Genomic DNA, 21,662 nt, shown 5'->3' with positions numbered 1-21,662 from the left:
AGGAAAACTTTCCCATAATTTGTCATTGTTTCAAGTACAAATAAAATAAGAAAACAAAATAATTATTATAAAGGTTCCTCCTCTTTATCAGCAGTTTACTCTTCACTGCACCTGGGCTGCAGCAAGGAACAACCCACTTGCAGCACTGTGTATATAGAAGAAACTGATTGTAAAAGCGATTGGATGCTTGATTAAATTCTCAGTACTGGTTGTCCTCTTTCCCTCCCAACCACACAACAGATAGATGCAGAGAAAGATGCATCACTGCACCCCCTGCCAAAACATAAACTAAAACAGCAAAGGCAGAGCAAAAATGACATTAGTAGTCTGTATCATAAAAAGAAATTAGACTAGAACTTTTCTTTTCAGATCCCAGCGAGCATGGTTTGAAGCAATAAGCTTCACCTAGATGACTGTGGGCTCCTTGACTGGTACTCTCTGAAGCTTGTCACATATAGTACAATCTCCTTTTAAAATAAATCAATTATTAATTAAAGTTTTCTCAAAAAGCTTTCAACACCACTAAAGTAATGTCCAGTTCTTACACATCATGGACAGACCTCCACTGTTGCTGCAGGTAACAGATGGAATATTCTTCCATGCAATCTGCTTTTTAAAATGCACAGGTAAGGAATGCTACAAGGGAGGAGTCAAGGGGCTCAACACCTCCCTTCGCCTGAACTGCACTGGAGTGGCATGACTCGTTGTTTGACAGTCTCCACCTTCAACCCCATCAATGACAGAAAAGGAAGAACAAAGAGCAAGAACATACAGGTATGCATTATTTGGTGTACTTCTGATTAAACAATGACAAGAAATAAATCTTGTTCCCCAAAAGACTGGTTGTATTAAGCATATTATTCTTCAGCAATTTAACAATCATCCATGTATCATGACTGATATCTTTGTGGTAGTATGGAGACACACACAGACAATTCAACGTTACAACATGCAACCTGTAACCCTGGACCCCTGGGAGTGCTGTAATCACATGAACTGGATGTCCTTCCTTGGTGTCATTCACTACTGTATACAGAGCAAGAAGCACTGAGATTGTCCAGCAAGAAAAAAGACATTCTCAGACTCTGCTTATCATGCACAGGATAGGTGAAGAGTTCAGATGTCAGTTTATGAAAACAGTGCAAGTCCTTTCTTCCCAAATCCTTCCAGTGAACTATGCTCTCTCATGTACAGCTGTCTTCCAGTAAAGATGCCACATTACATCTTCCATACAGTAATAAATAAGGTTTTTGTGTTTTTTTTGTCAGGGAACAGGAAGAGTAAACTGTGTTCATGCCCAAGAAGCATTTGTGTTCTGTTTGGTCTAAAGAGCAGTACACTCTGCTGTACCATTACCATCCTACTTTCATTCTAAGCACTCACTGAGACTGAGTGGACAGGAGGGCAGCAGAGACAAGGACAGCTAATTAACCCTTGAGATGAGAGATGAAGTACGTTAAATTAACTTCTTATTCTTTATTGGGAGGGGGGGAAACTTATTGGTGAATCATAGCATCACAGAATAGTTTTCACTGGGAGGGAGCTTTAAAGGTCATCTAGATCAATCCTCTTGCAATAAGCAAGGACATATTCATCTAGGTCGCTCAGTGCCCTGTTCCAATGTGACTTTGAATGTTTCCACAGATGGGACACCTAAGAGAATAAATACCGAAACCAAAGAACAAGGAAAGGGAAGGAAGACACAAGCAAACCAAAAACATATATAACTACTCGTAATGTCTAAGCTGTGCAGATTCTTGCTACAGCTCAAATTCTTGCTACAGTTCAATATGACTCCTTCCTCACTTTTTGTATTTTAAATGGTGAATACTTCTCATCCATATACCAGCTGACTTAGAAGTACTTTTTGGACTGAATGCTCTTCCGCTTGCTCGTATTTGTAGGGAGCCAGCTATGCCTAAGTCTCAGATAGATCCTTTTGATGCAAGTTCCACGTAAAACCTGTTGAAACTTAAGAGTGGAAGATGAAAAAATGCACTTAAATTCTATGACCAAACATATAACCATCAGCTTTTCAGATGAAAAGCACAAGTAATTCCATATTCCTGAATCATCACAAATATTCAGGGTAAGGAAACAGGATTTAAAATACTTTAGGAATCTATAGAGTCTGAAGATTGCTGTCTTGTTAGTGTGTTTGTTTATATTCCATTGATACCCACAGTTCTGAACTGTTTGTCTTTAGTTATCTGCTATAGCAAGATAAGGGAATAGTTTCACTATACTGAAATGTGTCATTAGGTAAATTTTACTTAACCTATTTAGGCAACACAGCTACAGTTGTCAAGACTTCTAATTCATTATGAAGAATAACATCTTTGTTACCTGAAACCAGACAAGTCGAACTACTCAGCTCTACTATAATGCAAAAGCATATAAGAAAGCACCCAACTCAAAAGTGTTATAAAAAAAATCTTATTTAGTTATCTTAAAAAATACAAGGTATATTATATAAAAATCAAAAACTATTCATCAAAACTTTGCTAAATATCCCCATTTAAGATTGTGTATAGGCAAGCATTTAGTAACAGAGTATAATCTCAACCAACATTTTATCTCAGTGCTAGCTGATAAGAAGTTCAGCTTGTCAGCTCAATAGCAAAACCTTACAGGCTTCTGCCATGGTAGTATTTACAACATGAAAACTTGGAAAACAATATAAAATTACATTATACTAAAGATAAGCAGTAGTCACATTACTGGACCCACACCAAGATGGTGAAATGGATTCCCCTTATCTCTGCAGTTTCAAATAATATCTGGTATAAGCAGGTACACAGAGCAAGGTCCTGTTACATACATAATTCTGTTCAATTGTTTAATACATTACAGTTAAAGCTAAACAAAACAGATTTCTCTGTTAATTAAATATACAAGTAACACTACATAACATTCCTCAGACATCTTGCTTTTTAACAACATCCATATTGAAAGAAAATGTCTTCACCCACAATTCACTTTCAAGTCAGCAGCTTTTTCGCAGAGCATCAGAAATGTCATGATTTTTTTCCAGTCTAGTGGGAAGATATGTCTGCTTATGAATTCTACAGAGTAAGCAGCTGCCAGTTCCAAAATTCAGGCTTCAACGTAAGTAAAAAGCAAAGATGATTTTTCAGATTGTCTTGTACAAAGTAACTCTCTTGTCACTTATATTCTTTCAGTAGTAGTGATAAATGTTTACTTTTCTTCTAGGATTAAACTCAATATGTTGATTTAGTGGTCCCATTTGAGTTCGACGAATAAGAATTTGACTTCTTGGGGTATCTGCCTGATGAAAGTGACACTTGCATCCTCCGTGTGGTTCGCACACTTCGGCAAAGAAGAGCATTTTTAAGGTTGTCTCTGAAGTCTTTTGAAATATAGTAATAGATGAATGGATCAATACAACTATTCAAAGTAGAAAGACAAAGAGCAGTTATATATGACACATAGAGATAGCTCTGGCTGTAGGTTTTGAGGAGCAAAAAGTGCACAACAAGCAGCACATTGCTAGGTGTAAAACAAATGAGATACATACACAAGACAGCAATAATAAGTTTGATTGCTCTTTTTCGTTTCTTCCCAGTGCTTATATCTGAGATGGAAGCATTTAGAGTCTTAATCATTAGTATGTAAGCGACAGCAGTGAGAAAAGCTGGGATTAAGAAGAGTCCAATTGCAAGTGAAAGGAAATAACTGAACATGTCATGAGCCAAAACATTGTCAGGTAACACATCATGGCAGGTTGTGATGTTAAGATTTGAAATGTATGCTGTCTGATTAACAAGATACAATGGAATGGTACCCAACAAAATCAATATCCAGATAGCGAGGGAGATGCCCAAGGCAATTTCAGATTTCTTTCTTGAGTGCACTATGGGATTCACTACAACCCAATACCGTTGCACACTCAGACATGTCATAAAGAGAATGGAACAGTACATATTTCCATAGAAAAATCCAACAAGTACTTTGCAGAGACCTTCACCAAATAGCCAATTATTGCCATTTACATGGTATGCAATCTTCAGTGGGAACCAGACAACAAAAAGAAGGTCTGCCAATGCCAAGTTAACCATATAAATTACAGCTGGATGCTTCTTCTTTGTTCGGAAAAAAAAGACCCAGAGGGCCATGGCATTGCTTGGCAAGCCAATGATAAAGACAATTATATAGACAATAGGAAGAAAAACTGTAGTCAGCTTTCCTGTGAGGGCTTTTGCTGCAAATTCATCCACTTCGTATAACTCTTCAGAGACATTATTTGTAGTTGGAACTTTCCGTCCAGCAAAACTTCTTCCTTTTGAACTGCTGGTTCCACTACTCTCTAAGAAAAAGAAAAAAATAAAAATTAAGTTGCTGTTACAGAAATACAGACATTTTGTCCTTTTTAAAAATAAACTACACATCATGACTTCCTCTGAAGAATTAAAGAGGGCCTTATAAACTGAAAAATTAAGACTGGTTTTCAAACACTTGACAACTTTGCTTCCCTTTAAGTTTATTATCTAAAAGATAACCTATATTCTTATTCAAACATTTTATCAGCAACCAAAATGATTTTCCACATCACTGATGATATTAAATGGTGCGTCTACCATGTGAACAGCTACAATAACTGCTTCAAGTACTTTAGGGCACCATTATCCTTTCATGAGGCAGTGACAGATTTACCCAAGTGCTGGGACTTGTAAAGCTTTGCAGCAGGCTAATATAGCTGCAGTACAAGTTTTCTCAGGTTTAGATGGACTAACAATGAGGTATGCAGTCAAAAAAAGCATGCTGTCCACAGAGGAGCTATGCACCAGGGATCCCTAAGGAAAGAAAGATGCATGTTACCCTGTGTATCTGATTTGAAACCTAAACAAACTAACTGTGCATGTATATGCAATAGAGCCAAGTCATCTGGCATTTCCTTCCTATTCATGGCCAAGATGGTCAGACAACCCCTGCAGTTTCTACTGAGAGTGATACTGTTAAAGCCAACAGCTATGGTTGCTTTGTATATCAGAGAGCTATCACTGCACAAGTTTTACTCTGCCTCTTCAAAAGTGACTGGAAAACCACATAGGTAAGCCAGCCATTCCTGTTCTTGATGGCTGGACAGTCCCAAGACATCCTACGGACCCAATACAGTTCTCTTGCATTAACAAGTTAAACCGCACAAGCAATTACCATCCATGAACTACCTCTTTTTATAAAGTCACCAACCTAAACTCTATGGACTTAGAACATGACTATCTGTGAAAGAAGTTATTCTTAACCTTAACTCAATTTTGATCAATATTTGTGGATTAGCCAAAGAAAATCCCAACTGGAATACAAAGGAGAGTCTTCTTGTGCAAGCAGGTTTCTGTACAACCAACAGTGCTGAAGGATGGCCCCTCTGTTATTCAATAGATAGTAGCTTTGATACAGTTCCAGAAGGAAAAATGATTACACCTTACAGTTTAATGCATAAGAATTCTTTCACAAGGAATATATAAATACACACGTATACATCTTTTCCAGTACAGATTTTCAAAAGTAGCACAACTTCAGACAGCTGTTCCTTTCAAGTCAGACGTACAGCATTAGCGTTCTGTCTAGACTGTGTAACCTCCTGAAGAAGCGTACAGAAATACAGCATGTATCAGTGTTCTTCAGAGTTCTGAATTGTTACTTTAGCTCCACTCAACAAGGATTTGACAAAGTCCAGGCACAGGCATGCTTCTCTAGAAAACAGAGGTGTAAGAAAACACTTTGCCAGTACAACGACAAGGACAAATCTCTGCAGTAGACTGCGTGAAGGCCAAAGTCTAAATTATACTAGCAAAACTACAGTCCCACAGAAGATGATTTCAAATGCCAGTCATTTTGGCCTGTATGTGCTGTAATTAAAACAGGGCAGTGTTATACAAATCCTGCTGGAAGATCTTCAAGCCCCAAGGTTACGACAGCAATACTGTTAAAGGCTGCCAGGTTTACTCCTATACTAAAGGAACTGCAGGTCCCTAAACTAAGGGGATATTAGAAGCCATAAAACCAGCTTGAAGAACATAGCTTAAAAAGACATCAGATAATGTAAATGATAATTAGCTAAGCAGGCTTATAGATTAGCTGAGATAGATCCTGGAGATGCTTGGAAGCAGACCCTTTATTGTAAGCTGATAGTTTTAAGTACCATAATTAAACAGTGTACAGGGTTGTTCAACAGCTGTCCACTAGTAAGTAAAATACTGTGTTAGGTATCAAATCACAGTTTTACTACTATTTGTATTCCATTCCAAAGACTTAAATTACTGTAGAAAACTGGCAGAATAAATACTATCACTTTGTTCTTATTAATGTTTTGTGATCTGATATAAAGCAATGCTTTGTAACTGGTGCTCACAGGTTGGGTTGAAATAATAAAAAAATCCTCCAAAAAAGCCCTAAAGCGTTGTGTGACACAGAAGAGTAAGAGCTATAATAACGTGTACTGACTGACACGTGACCCACACACAGCACTTAGTATTACAGGAGCGACTGAAGAGATAAAGGTTTTATTCTATTTTTGAAGACGAGGTCAAGGTAAACGTGTGATTTCAGAGATCAAGTCTTGGGTTTATACTGACTTTAGGTCATTCCAGCCTCAAAAGTACTGACTGCAGGTACTGGACACCTTTTGTTAGCCCAGCTCGCACCCATACAGTAAGACAGTTCAGTATCCTGCTTTTCGCTGCAGTTAACACTCCCTCGCCAAGCAACCAGTCCTTTGTTAGGTATGTGGATTTTCTACATCCTTTTCTTACTCTTTGTGCTTGCAGTTTTCCATAACAATTGAGCTCTTTTCCAAGCTGAGTTTCACCATGCTTGACTCACACACAGAGAATGCAGTTGACTTGCTAATCAGCCCACGGAAAAATCTTCCTTGGCATCATGTGGAAAAACATACTCTCCTTCCACAACAAAAGACTGAACACCTTGGCTGGTCGTCCACAAGACATAACCCACTGCTTACCAAAGGGAGTATTATACTTACCCTGCAGACACGTAAGTGAATGCAGCACAGGGCATCTGAATTAACTATCTTAGGTCAAGTAGTAATACCCACACAAGACTAAGGTTAAGATTACTCTCGTTCTCGTTTGCACACGGGACTAACATTAAGATAACCATCGGTTTTCGATCTGCCGTTCAGGTTCACCACAACCCCATAATAGAACCTGCTTGTTTGAAAACAGCCACAATCACGTCCTCTGGCTTACAGTGCATCTCCCTCGGTTGGAATGGGATCACACTTACTCCAGGAGATCAAGCACCCAGGTAAAACCTTAAAGCAGACTACTCACTCCCCCCTCCCCTGCTGCCCCCCGACGATACCGAATTCCCCCCTGCTGCCCCTAAGGTGAGAAAACTAAGATACTAAAAGGCAGCCTAAAGAGTTCAGGAACTCCACTCTGAACAACAAACCTGGCGCCTGGTCAGTATCTATTTGTTGGGAAATAGGACCTACCATAACTTTGGCTTAAATATTTACACAGTCTGCAGGCGTATACTTTTATTATGTAAGTAAGCCCAGGATGAACAAATACAGGACATAGTGCACGGGCACATCCCGATACGGCAACGGGGTTTACTATAAAAGGTAGTGAAACCATGAACCTTAAGGCAGTGAAATATTAGAACGAATGACAGGATTTTGCATCCCGAAGTAGCGCTTACGTTCAGTAAGCGATAATATGAACTACGGAAGATAAGAATTAGGATTTAAAACCCCACCGCAAATCGTGGATTTTCAAAGTCGGGGGCGTGGGGAAAAGCGAGAACGCGGTCTTTAATGTTTTCTAAGCTGATACACGGCTTTCACGCAGCCCGGGAACCAGAGCAGCCACAACAGAGGCCCCAACCCCAGCTTCCCACAGGAGGTCCAGAGGAGGGCTTCAAGGATTATCCGAGAGTAGGAGCACCTCCCACACGAGGACAGGCTGAGAGTTGGGGTTGGGTTGTTCAGCCTGAAGAAGAGAAGGCTCCGAGGAGAACTTATAGTGGTCTTCCAGTACCTGAAGGGGCTACAAGAAGCTGGGCAGGGACTGTTTATAAAGGCTTGTAGTGATAGGACGAGGGGCAATGGGTATGAACTGAACAGAGGCAGATTTAGGCTAGACTTAAGGACGAATTTCTTCACGATGACAGGTGTGACCCCGGTACAGGCTGCCCAGGGAAGCTGTGGCTGCCCCATCCCTGAGGCTGGATGGGCCCTTGGGCAGCCTGGTCTGGTGGTAGGTGCCCCTGCCCGTGGCAGGTGGGCTGGAGCTGGATGGGTTTTAAGGTCCCTTCCAACCCACGCTAGTCTGTGATTCCACGCTTCCATGACTCCCGCCCCTGTCCGGCTCGCCCGGCGCACCCTGTGCTCCCCTCCTCCCAGCCGGGGGCTCAGCCCCGCGCCCGCCCGCAGCCCCCCGGGAGCGCGCGGCTGCCCCCTCCCAGCCCGGTACCCGCTGGCGGCAGCTTCTCGCTCCTCCTCCTTTCACCTGCGGGAGTGGCGGCTCCCAGCAGCGCGCAGAGCAGCATCAGCAACAGGCAGAGCCGGGGGCGCCCAGCCATCCTCCCGCCGCCACCGCCGCTCCCTCTGCCGCGCGCGCACGGCTTCACCTGATACCTAAGCTGGGGGGACGGTCCCGCTCGCGCCGGCTGGGCGGTGGGCGGGGCCGGTCCGAGACACGCCCCCCGTCCCCGAGGCCGGGCCTAAAATGGCGGGGGACCCGGCGAATGGGGGTGCTTAAAATGGCCGGTGCGCCCCCCTGCCCTCTTGAGGGTGGGGGAAGCGGGGGTTGGTTGCTCGCGTCATTCACGACCTGTGTCCCCTCTCTGTGGCTACTGGAGTCGCCTTCACCTGTGGCCTCACTTACGTCTACCCCTATCGACTAGTTTGGGTTGGAAGGGACCTTAAAGATCATCCAGTTCCAACCGCCCTGCCACGGGCAGGGACACCTCACACCAGCCCAGGCTGCCCTAGGGCCCATCCAGCCTGGCCCTGAACATCTCCATGAATGGGGCAGCCACAGCTTCCCTGGGCAACCTGTGCCAGGGCCTCACCACTGTCATAGAGAAGAAATTCCTCCTTATGTCTAGTCTAAATCTGCCCCTCTCCACTTTATACCCATTGCCCTTATTCCTATCACCACAAGCCTTTGTGAACAGTCCCTCCCCAGCTTTCTTGTAGCCCTTTTGGGTACTGGAAGGTCACTATAAGGTCTCCTTGGAGCTTTCTCTTCTTCAGGCTGAACAACCCCAAGTCTCAGCCTGTCCTCATACGGGAGGTGCTCCAGCCATCTGGTCATCCTTGTAGCCCTCCTCTGGACCCGTTCCACAGCTCCCTGTCCTACTTAGGTTGACGATCCCAGAACTGGACACAATACTCCAGATGAGGTCTCACAAGAGAGGACTAGAAGGGCAGAATCACCTCCCTTGACCTGCTGGCCAGGCTTCTTTTGATGCAGCCCAGGATATGGTTGGCCATCTGCAATGACAGAAGAGCTGGCTACAGAATATCATGTACAAGGAGACAAAGCTGGTTACAGTATATATTTCCCACTTACATTCATGTGTATAAATTCTCCCAGAAATCTTATGCATATTCTAGTACTCTCCGAGGACTAATTTTATTATTATAAACTTCACAACAGTAAAAACTCTTACTAATTTGGAGCTGGCTCCAGCTCTCTGCTTGACCTTGCCTTGAGATAGGGAGAAACTCCAAACAGGTGATTACGTCTTTTCGTAACTTACTATGCAGAAGACATTATTGTCTTCAAAGAATGAACAGTGTCCGGAAGAACACTGTCTAAAAGAATATGTGCTAGCAGAGAAAGAAAACATGCTATCAGAGGGTCATTCAGTCTGACTTTTGAAAACCACAGTATCTTAGACAAAAATTAACTGTACTTTAGATTAAATCATAATATTCCTTTTTTTTGTAATAGGAACTAGTTCTTGTATCAGGACTGTGTAACTCCTACTGATCTGTTACATATGGCCATGTGTGCCAGTTCTCCTCCATTAAGTTGTTGTTTGAAAGACAGGCAGGAAAATGTGTAGTGGCTGTTTAGTCTTGAATGCGCTGGAGAAGATCACAACAGGGTGAGAAAGGGACGTTTTCACTTGTTAGCCTTTGCTTATGCTCTTCAGTACACCAGTCTCCTTTCATTTATGAAAAGGGGGATTTCAAGAACAAGATTAAGTGCACTGCAATGTCAACAGTGTTTTCCATTTATCTGCACAAATACGACTTTAAAAGAAGTTCTTAGGTTTGTAAAATTAAGCTCATAACTTGTCAAATTCCAAAGTTAAAACTACATGTTTAGCCCTCGTTCACACCTCTAGACATGTAAGTGATTCTACAGTTACATCAGTAATGTTTCCTCTGCCTTGTTCAGTCTGTAAAATGCTCTGTGATCAGTTCGTGATAAAATTGTTGGTAGGGGTTTTTTTTACCTTTTTGAATAAATATGTTATGAATATTTGTAGCTTATGTTGTTCTGAAGAAAAATTATTCTTTTGTGAGCTTTCTGTGATGGTCATGAAATACAGCTGTGAGTTAAAGAAGTCTATGTTCTTCCCATTTTACAGATGGAAAATGGAGAACGGAGAGGTGAAAGTAAATGCAGCTGGCAGTTTTTGCATTCCAAGTCAATGTCAAGGGCCTCTCTTTTTTTGAGTTCTTTGTTGTAAGTTACTTCATACTCAAAGCATGATTCCTGTTTGTCATCCACCCAGCTAAGACTGTTTACAGATTTCTCATGTTAGTCTCAGCCTCCTTGATAAGTACTGAGCGAGTCATAGCCCATCCCTCCGGAGTCCCTTTCTCTCTCTTTCAGTCTCACTTGCAGTGCTTTTTTGTTTGCTTTACCATTACAAACTGCTTCATGGGTACTTAATTTCCTGTTCCAAATCAACTCATTCAGTGAGTTATAGTTTTCTCATCTGGCTTTTTATCTTATCTCCCTTGCAAACAGGCACGTACACATGTGCTGGCTACCATTCTTATAGTGTTTTCCCTCTCAGATCTCTAGTACTAAGGAGTGATCAGTCTCTAATCAGATTCTGCTTTAGACAATGCTCTCCTGCCAGCAACCACTCCCAGCTTGCACTTTTTATTTTCTCTTTATTCCATCCAGTTTGTCTTTTTGTACCCTTTACATTCAAAGCAAGGAACTCATTTCATCATGAACTTGGATCAAGCAACAACAGAAAGAACTGAGAATGCAAGGGAAAAGGATTCATTGCTGTTGGTAGACAAAATCTGCTGTAGATTGTCCTGTGATAGGTTGGATCTGCAGCTGGAGAAGTCCTGTGGCTGCATGTAGAAATAAGTGTCATACAGGATATGCAAATGCATATTCTGGAAGTGCAGCTTTGGACTTAACCTCTGTTCAGTGTCAGGAAACTGTGTTGATAGAGGTTTATAATTTGACTAGGTTTTCATTGAGGCATCAGAAACGCTTAATCGATGTGAAGATCCCTTCAAAATCTTATAAACAATTCATTAGATTGTGAAACAAGTAAAAATGGAGCTTTTAAGAAGAAGTGTCTGGCAACTTTAATACCAGAGAACTCTATCAGTCTGATCTATAAAAGAGACTTTGTTGTGGCCTTTCAGTACCTAAAGGGGATTTAAAAGCAAGATGGGAAGAGACATTTTACCGGGATCTGTAGTGATAGGACAAGGGGTAGCATTTTTTAATTAAAGGAGGACAGATTTAGATAGTAGGAAAAAAATTATTTACTATGAGAGTGGTGAGAAAGCGGAACAGGTTGCCCAGAGAAGCTGTGGATACCTCATCACTGGTAGCGTTCAAGGTCAGGTGAATAGGGCTTTGAGCAACCTGACCTGGTGAATGGTGAACCTATCCACAGCTGGAGGTTACACTAGAGGATCTTTAAAGGTCTCTTCCAGCTCAAACTACTCTATGATTTTATAACAAACTAGTTGTCCTTGGTACATGTAAGCAGTAGGTCCTGTTGCTCCATCTCTGCCAAAACAAGGCTTTTGTTTTGATTTTGTTCCATTTACTTTTATGTAGAAGTTAGTGTTCCTAGCTAACATTTTCAGCAGGTATTGTATTTGTTATGAACCTTACCCATTTTATAGTCTACAAGTGAATTCTGCTTCATAACTTAAAAATATTGAATAATAGCTAAAAATTTAGAAATGGTCATGCACAGATCATTGGGACCTCCTCTGTACAGAGCAATGTCAAGTCTTAGTGGTTTTTAGTTGCCGTTATTGAAGACAATTGATTTGTCAAATCTATTTGCAGTTCTAGTGTGCTGTTTATAAAACAGTTTGGAATGAATATTTAGCAACTGGTAAATAAACTTAAAACAGGTGGTTGTTCGCACTTGTTTATCATTGAAAAATAATTGCAGTAAATACACCTGCCACAGGAAGATTAAGTATATGATGATAGATGCTAATTAAAGCTTAATCTTCTATTACAAATTGGTTGTTTCTTGGTTCTTTGCTACATGACTTTTTCTGCTAAAATTAGATATACGCATGTGTGTGTATATATATATTTGCTGCTACATCATACTGGGAGTGTTGATTATTCAGAGCATACTCAAAACTTACTAAAAGATGTGAGCATCAGCTCATAATTCGTTGCTCTAGAAATGCTCTTCTGGGGCATGTTATCAGGAAAGTCTCGTGCACCTGTGGGCAAAGGACATCCTTAGAAATGTGTTCTCCCTCATGCTTTGAGTAGCTCGTGGGTGTGGTAGTATTAACACAGTTACACGCAGAGGCTCCAAAGGTGACTTACGGTATACCCCCAAGGTCTTGATTAATTTTTAACAGCACAATGAGGTGATGTAATCATGAAGATATGTGACTGTCAAGGGTACTTGGCACCTGTGTATTGAATGAGAAATAGATGTGGTTTCATTGCAAGGCACTTGCCAATACTCGTGCACTTTGTGCTCAGTTAAACAGGCAGGAGCATTTTCAATATACAGAGCTTGTTTTGTGTGTTTTCACTGGGAATTTCTGAATTTCAGATGGCAAATGTGTTTTCAGTGTGTGCTTTACTGTAATTATACCTTCACCCCCAAGAGACATGTAGTAAGGGATGGCTGTTTGTGCCATGTGTCTTACACAAGTATAGGGATCTTTTTTAAGATGCAAGAAGAACTTGGTTTTGGAAGGGGGAGGAAGTAAAAATCTCCAGACTTTAAAAATCAACATGTTGTAGGGGTGGCACAAGCACTTAAAATATCTTTCAAACAAAGCAGTTAGTGCCAGGATTCAGGGAGTGAGGGTGAAGTTTGGTTCAAATGAACCAATGTGAATGATTTAATTTAAAAAAATAATTTATTTTTTGACTCAGAAGAAGCTGATGCATCATCTCTCAGTGCTTTAGCCTGTCCTCAGTATAGCCACCTGGCATCTTAGAAACTAGTAGAGTACTTCGGTACTGCGTTATTGCAGGGTTCTGCTTTTGCAGTGCAAGCCTTTCTGATAATTCATTTCAATGCAATGAAGCCCTCTATCCTTCCTCTTTTTGTTTCTCAATTCATAAAAGCCTCTGTGCCATCTTAAACTGCCTCTCTCACTTGTTTTCCTAAGCCTTTAAACAAGTTTCTGTATTTCCTGCTCAGTTCTTGTTAGTCTTGCCAGCAGGCTTGTTAAGTACTGCATAATGGTTGTCAGTAATGTCCTTGAGACTCTGTGTCCAGCAAGGATCCTAGGAAACAAGAGAGGTTATAGACAGCAGCTGTGTATTGTTCTGTTTCTCTGGTAGTAAAGATCTATTTTGTTTCATTCTGCATTTAGGCAGTCACAGCCATTCCCTCTCTTACCCCATCTATCCCAAGATTCTTGCAAGTTTAGGACATTCTGGCTGTGGAAAACAGGTGCTTTATGATCATGTTATGCTGATGTGCTGTTACGTTGTTAATATTTGGCGTGCTAGTGTGGGTAGCATATTCATTCATGGCATTTTGGTGTCACTGTGCTGAGGGAAGAGATGGGTGGTATGGGTTATTTAAGGAAGTCCCTTAATGGTATTGGGTGTCTTCCTGATATTTATGACCTTCTGTCATCAGTGTTCTGTGTTTGTTCTTGGTGTTTGGTCATTAACTCTTTCTGTATTTTCACTTTTATCAAAACTGAGGACAGGTAGGGCTTGAGCTAGAGGCATGACAAACAGAAGTGGCAAAAGGTCTAGAACAAAATGTTAGGTATGCCCAGTGCCTGGGGCATAGAAACGTGTATGTCCCAAATGGAAGTACAGCTGTGACTCCTGTTCACCATAACCTTGCTGCAGTAGAGGACATAAATTCAATAAAATGCTTTGGTTAAGCAGAGTATACAGCAGTGCTTCTGCACTTATGTTGACGGTTGCTTAACCTGTAGGATATTGGTCTTCAAGTGTGCCTACAGCTACAAGGAAAAAAGCATGTTAAGGTGCCAGAATCAAGCAATTAAAAATTAAGAAATTCTATAATTTGGGCTTCTTGTGAAATCTTAATTCATTGCGCTTGTGCATTTTGAAATGAGTTCTGTTATAACATTATATCCAATCTTTCTGAGGTGCACTGCATGGAATGTGCTTATGAATAAACAGATAATCTCAAGTACTTACACCTCTACTTACATGTATAGATATACTCAAGATACCACCATTTGTCTAGCACTGTCTTCTTATCCTGCTGCTGTTGTAAACTAGGAAACTGCATAGATAAGAATGAAGAGAAAGGGATGTACAGATTGCTTGCAACTCATCATAGCAAAGGCTTGTTTGTGTATGCTGAGTTTGTATCTGTCTGATGTATCTAGTGCCATTCTGCTACCATTCTGTTGCTGAGAAAATGAAACAGTGGATCATTATTAAACTGGGATAAAAATACCTGATAGCTTAACAAAATCAAATATTCTTATATGTTGGCATATTTGTTAGTGTGTGTTACTGTGGTCTTTGTAAGAGCTGACTAATCTCCAGGGACTGGAGCAAGCAGACAGTGATAAATGAGAGCTTGCATCATTACATGGAGCTTAAAATAAGGCCAGCATTGCAACAACAGAACCAAGATTAATAAAAGAGAGGTATGCTTAGATATGTAACCTATTTGCAGAAGAAATATAGAGGGGAAGGTTGTGGTGGAAATTTTATCATGGTATTAGTTGTGATGAACTGGGTTAGGATATTCCACATCTTTCCCTTTCAGAATCCTGTTGGTCCATCTCACATAGGAAGTTTGTCAATGGCTTATCATGGAGATAACTCAGTTTGTGTTGACACTATGGGACTATCCAAATACAAATTACTTTTAGGAAAGAATCTTTATTAGGTAACCATTAAAACTGATAACGGAAAATGTTGAAAGCACTCTGAAACATCTTAAAAGCCCGTAACATTTCTCAGATAATTTCTACTCTCTGTATTAATTTTGCTAATACAGTTAAACCACACCAATTCCAAGGAATGATTTAACTTAAATTTTACAACAAAACCTTTCTGATGCCAGGAAGAAGGTGTGAAGTCTGATGATTATAGTGAAACGTTAATCCCAGCCGGTGAGAAGAGGTAAACAGGTTTAGGTTTTCCTCTTGGATATTAATTAAATGAATATTGTCATACATTGACTACACAGAGGAGCTATTTCTTTTTCCTTCATTCCCACAATCCATTTCAATTGACCTACTATTTGTATGTACTGGATTGTAAAATTATTTTGAAGGGGGTTGAAAGTTGTTTTTAGTATGACTCTATTACAGCTCTGCTCTGTTGTTTCTGCATCTTCAATGGAAGGAATATAGGGTGGAGTGTGTAAAATAATGATCCCTTTTAAGGTAATCTGATTCACTGCAGTGAATCACAAATGCAATAGGAGTCAACAGTATTGTCTTGCAGCTAGTAGGGTTGTTGTCTGCAACGTTTGTGAAGTCCTTTATTCAGTACCAGGAAGTTATTTGTTGAATTTGTTGATATTTTTAACTTGGTCCATATCTTCCTTGAAGAAAACTGCACAAAGACCAGCAAAATTGTGAACAATTGGAACAATCTGTGGAATATTTGGAGTAATTAATTTTGTTCAGTCTGAAGAAGACTGTGGACAGACACGATGATATAGTTGAAGTGTGTCCAAGGCCACAGCATGTTTTCCGCGTTCACTGAGTAGGCTGAAATATTAGCAAAGTTAGAAAATAGGAAAAAGGTTCTAACAATTAGCACTAGTTTTATTTAGCTCTCACTTTCTAGGGTATCAGTGGGACCTCTACCACTGGCAGTTTTAAAGCTGTTTAGACAAACAGAATGTAGGTATATATAGTCCATTCTGGCAGGAGAAGTAGCTGATGCCTTGAATACTCTTCCTGCCCAGCTACTAGTGACTCTACAACAATATTCCTAGCAGAATAAAAATCGAGTCCTTCATTACACTGACCTCAATGGTCTTACTTTTGCTTGGGATCAGAATATAGTATGTCATCAGAATACAGTATTGTCATAATGTTCTATGTTGTGAGTCAACCTGAGTGGTTTTGCACTCATGTACATCTGTTCAAAAACACATGCTGCTGAAATGCTGTCTAGACCCCAGTTTATCTGCTTGTAGCTTGGGTAGAGTTCAGATCCTTACATCATGCTCCTTGTTTCTGAGCAATCATGACTGGGACAACAGCAAGATCTCCTGATGAGATCCAGCATGATTTTGCCTCTGAGGAGAGGATCTTGTTCAAGCCCCTCTGCATCTTGCTTCCCACCACACAGATAACTGCAGTTTTGTAACCAAATGGAGGACCAGGAGCTGAGAGGGAGAAACATCTAGGTGTGGTGCTGAGGGAGGAGAACACCAGCTAGGTTTTAGAGTGGCAGTAGACCTCTGGGAAACCCTGTGGGAATTATACTGATTTTGAAGAGCTAGAAATACATGTGGAAAAGTGCTAATCATGAACCATGAAATTTGGTGGACAGTCATGAGGCTAGTGCTTTGTGAATCTGAGATAAATAAAGAACATGAAGGGGGTTGAGTGACGGGGGACAGGACAAGAGGGAATGGCCTTAAGCTCCACCAGGGGAGATTTAGGCTGGACATTAGGAAAAAATTCTTCACAGAAAGGGTCATTGGGCACTGGCAGAGGCTGCCCAGGGAGGTGGTTGAGTCACCTTCCCTGGAGGTATTTAAGGCATGGGTGCACGAGGTGCTAAGGGAACTTTAAGGCTCAGGCACTTGGGAACTGAATAATTTGTACTGAGTCTTTGGAAAACGGGGAGACATGAACCAAAATCTGGAGAGGGGGCTATGGGCAGTCAATGCTGCCACACATTTTGGTAGTCGTCTGACAAGAAAGAGCTTTATATGAAATTAATGCTGTGAACAAAACAAATGCCATCATAGTCATATGTGACTTTACTGCCTATCCTTCTGGGGAAAAATGTATGTTACAGGGTTTTTTTGGCTTTTTTTCTTTTCTTTAGTGTTTGTTTATTTCACTGCTCCTGCACTTAAAACACAAAAATGTCTAAAAAAGAAAACAGTTATTAGGGAACTTAAGGGATGCTATAACCTCTCCCCTCTCTTTCTTAGCAGTAAGATTAAATGCATAAATAATTCTTAAATGAAGCAATGCAATTACAAAACAGCTAGTCCAGGTAGGGCAAACACTATAAAGGCAAACTGGAGTATGACACAGTCTCTTGGTTTTATCCTGATGTTTTTGAATTGCTTCTTCTCTGCCTTGTGGGTGTGTGTCTCCGATTATTAGCACTCTGCAGTAAGATTGACCCACAATAGAAATAACCTGCAGATACACTAATGCAGTTATGAGCCTGACTGCTGGATTCCCTATTGACTTTCTTCATTTGCATTATTTCTCCTCGTCCTGCAGAATGGGATTGTCTACCTCATGTATCTGCTTTCACTGGCCCTCACATGTTTCCCAGTTTAGTAGAAGGATGCACGTTTTTCTAGTGTTCTGCTACCACACAGTTACTAGTCCTCATACCATGGTTCCCAGTACACTTTCAGAAGAAGATTTTTTTTCTCCATTTTCCAGCTCACAAGGGGATGCCTATGGAAATAAATCCATGAATCAAGGGAAAAAGCAATGATTTATGAATGTTTACTCATAACTACCCCTAAAGGTCCCTTCATCTGCTGAGTTCTTGCCAGAATTACAACATATTTTGCAACATTTAAATGAATCTGTGGCAAATCTACAAAGGAGAAAAGTGTATTTGGTGGTGTAGAGATGGGTGGAATAGAAGCTATGGGAAGGGAAAAATAGTCTTCCTTGGGACAGTCTCATGAAATGTACACCACAGTAAAGCTGTCGGCTTGCTATAGCCTAACCACAGTCAATAAAAGGCAGGTGGTGCTTTTGCACAGGTGGAACTGCTGGAGTGAACAGGCAGTAGAATCTGAGCTGTGATTTGGCCAGTACATTCTGACTCTCGGTTTCAGAAGGTATTAGTTTCAATACCTCAGTTTTATTAACATATAGACACTTTTGGATGAACTCTGTCTGAGAACTCTTAATGACTCCCAAGGAACTTATGATGTGCTCAAGCAGTAACGTCATTCTCAGTTGTGAGTTGATGGCAAGAGTCAGCATCCAAGAATTAATTTAATGGCAACAATAAGATACTGTCTGCACCATTAAACACTTGCAAATGCTGGGTTCTGTCTAATCAGAGTTTCTTATTGGATTCCAAATTATATTTGCTGAAAACAAAATGGAGATGAATTCTGAGGGCTACACAGAAGGTTTCTGTGCCAAGTTTTTAGTTCAGTTGAACAGAGGGACATGTGACATTCCTTCACATCAGTATCCATCAGCACCAACTGATGTAAAAATTATATGAATAATTCCAGCATTTTAAAGTAAAGGAGGACTTGAAAACAGAAATTCTAGAACTAAAAACCCTCTTACTCTAAATAGTACTAGTCCTTGTGATTTTGTGATTACTTAATCAAATCTCTATTTTTAGGACCTGTCTCTTACTTGAAAATTGATGGTTGCACTAACCCATAGAAGTATTAACTATCTAAACAGGTAAGAAAATATGATGTGTTGAATCTCAATATTGTTTTGCAAATGGAAAGTGAACTTAAGTTCACTTAAGGTTGTGCAGTATCAATCCATCTCCCCTTTTTTATTCTGCACTCTTTGGACATTTATGGCATGCTGCTAGTGTGAATTGCTAGTGTGAACTGTTAGTATCTGTGATATGTTCTGAAATCTCACACATGTTATATACATATGGTCTTAAGTTATCAGTGATCTCAATCATGTATGGAAAATTACAATTTTTCTAGTCATCATAATGAAATATTGAAACAGCAGTCTGATAGGAGTGTAGGAGAAAAAGATAAACACTTCCAGCACCGTAGCTTTCTTATTTATCACTATGTGCATGGACCTGTACTATTTCTCTCCACCCCTATGTGCTGGTCCATAGGTTGGTACAACCACACAAGGATCATGGGATATTCATCTAAAAAGAGTCAGTATTATAACAGGATCAGCGCTCCAGTCTAGTTGATGGCATGCCTGTGTCAATGTAAAGAAGGGAGTGTTTCAGAGGCATGCACAGAGGTCCAAGCTCACTGAGAGGGTTGGGCAGTCCTTGTGGCAGCAGTCCTGGCTGCCATGTACGTTTAAATAGTACATGGCATTAGAGTTCAAGAGGCAGCATGACAACTAGAAGGTATTATTGTTTCAGCATTACCTGATTTGGCAGGGATTAATATTTTGCCTGTTGCAGTTTTATGCTGATAAATTAACATGAAGGAAATAAAGCAACAAAAGCTAGACTGAACAGGTTTTAAGTTTAGCTTCTACAGCTGGGAATAATACACAACATGGTCAGCCGGTCACCTTAACAGTTTAGGCTTTACTGGAGTCCAGCATTATTTAGGGCACTTGACAGAAAGTATTGAATAACTTCTGTATGAGACCTGACCAAGCAGCTGGGAACACTTTAGTCTGGCTGCTCACATCATCTGCTACACAGCTAGGGGCTGGGGCCATCTACTCAAGTACCAGGAGCCAGATTCACATGCAAAATACATTGCTGAGAGGACATCTAGTAGGCAGGAAACCTGTAGAGCTCCTTGCTAAAGGATGCTAGGGATACAGAAAGTTTTCATAAATTCCAGGGAAGACTGGGCAACACTTGCAAGAGACATCTATTGAGGATTTACTAAGTAGAAAAATCATAACTGACTTGAGAATTTCCCTGAGCAGGTTTTAGTGTATGGGTGAGAGAGTAATTGGGAAAATACAATTTGTGTTTGTCCTCTCTTTGTTTTCTGTGCATCTGCTTATGGTCCCTTTGGTAGCTGGTATACAGATCAGTGAGCCTTCCACTCTGATATCCTCCAGTGGTTTAATGTGTTTCCTCCTGTGTGTGTGGCAGAGATGCAGTTTGCTGATGGAGAGGACTATGTAGCAGCTCTGTGTTCTGCAGAAAAAACAACTGTGTCATGTATTGACAGGACCTGTGAGCTTGGCTGGGTGAGCACAGCTGAATCCTGCAGCAATGGGCTGCAGTAAAGCTCAGAACTTAAGGGACGTGTTGGCACTTCTTAAACTGTGTTTGCAGAGCTCCCTGCACCATAAGCTATCTGAGGAAAGATCGGGCAGGTCTGTCTGTGCTACCTTGTGACATACCTTCCCACTGGTTTGAGAACAGATACTGTTTGGTTGTGGCTTGGAGAAGGGAGAATTAGAAAAGCTGAAGGAGGGAAGATAACGTGTGCTGGAAACTGAGCATCTACCTGCTCTCTAACATGGTAGGGATTATCTGTCTGGTTTAAGATATATGATCTTTTCTTAAGATATATGATCTTTTCATAGTTTTAATGTCACCTCTCCGTCTAGCTCTAATAAATGCTCAAGTGCTTTGCAAAATGTTTTTTTGGGGGGGATTCCTGTAATCATTGTAATTGAGGTGAAAGGGGCCTGCTTCTGTCCCACTCAGAAATTATTTGTTAAGAAGCACAGAGATTGACCATTTATGTCATTGTTGTATCAGCAGGAATGTGGTCTTTCTAGAAGCAGAACCCAGTATCCACAAAGCAATGAGTTTAATAGAAAAAGTATGCTGGCTGGCCAGGAGTCCAGAAAACTATTTGGAAACTCCCGGTACTAATAAAGGGCATGAGGAGGTGACCTACGCAGCTGTGCTGAGTCACACACTTTCCACATAGCCATCCTGTCTATTCTTGCAGTGTTTATTCAGTGCAGCAGGATCCATCCCCTCCCACTGTCTCAGCGCACCTCCCACTGTCTGTACAGTCAGGGGAAAACCACAAATTCCTTATCAGATTGAATGCAGTTATTTGCTCCCAAACTGAGGACTACCATGCTATCAAAAAAACCCTAGCATTATGACCCAAATAATTTTATTATTCCATCATTATGTTTTGAAGGGGGAAGTTTTATTTTTGTAAAATAACAGTTTGTGATTGAATTATTTAATTTGTGGTTTGCTCATTTAATAACTTTTTAAACTTAATGAGCAACATAGCCATGGCTACTAGTCATTTCTAGGAAAATGTTTTTCTTTCACTTAGCTGAACCTTGTCTAACATTTAAACTCCAGGTACATAATGCCTCATATGATCTAGATGCTGACGATGAAGATACTTAGCCAATGTGCATTTAGAAGTGAACAGACATATTAAGAGGT

The 21,662-nt window shown here is 40.7% G+C and overlaps 1 protein-coding gene across 1 annotated transcript; it reads right to left on the bottom strand.

Annotated features, from left to right (window-relative positions):
* Positions 1-2,420: 2,420 nt before the first annotated feature.
* F2RL1 (F2R like trypsin receptor 1) lies at positions 2,421-8,572 on the bottom strand. The gene is made up of 2 exons (XM_069880562.1): positions 8,496-8,572; positions 2,421-4,327 (listed from the first exon to the last, which is right to left on the bottom strand). Exons 1-2 carry the CDS (start codon positions 8,566-8,568, stop codon positions 3,222-3,224), a joined length of 1,179 nt encoding a protein of 392 aa, XP_069736663.1. The 5' UTR covers positions 8,569-8,572; the 3' UTR covers positions 2,421-3,221.
* Positions 8,573-21,662: the final 13,090 nt, after the last annotated feature.

This window comes from Phaenicophaeus curvirostris, chromosome Z, assembly GCF_032191515.1.
Source record: "Phaenicophaeus curvirostris isolate KB17595 chromosome Z, BPBGC_Pcur_1.0, whole genome shotgun sequence".
Taxonomy (NCBI): domain Eukaryota; kingdom Metazoa; phylum Chordata; class Aves; order Cuculiformes; family Cuculidae; genus Phaenicophaeus; species Phaenicophaeus curvirostris.
Note: the sequence above shows the minus strand (reverse complement) of the source record. Positions and strands in the feature narration are given on the sequence as shown.

Bases quoted from the DNA above. Each gene is read 5' to 3' on its own strand.
- F2RL1 (XM_069880562.1), bottom strand. From the start codon at position 8,568: ATGGCTGGGCGCCCCCGGCTCTGCCTGTTGCTGATGCTGCTCTGCGCG. The intron at 4,328-8,495 runs GTGAAAGGAGGA...TCTTTTTCTTAG, and splicing joins GGGAGCCGCCACTCCCGCAG to AGAGTAGTGGAACCAGCAGT.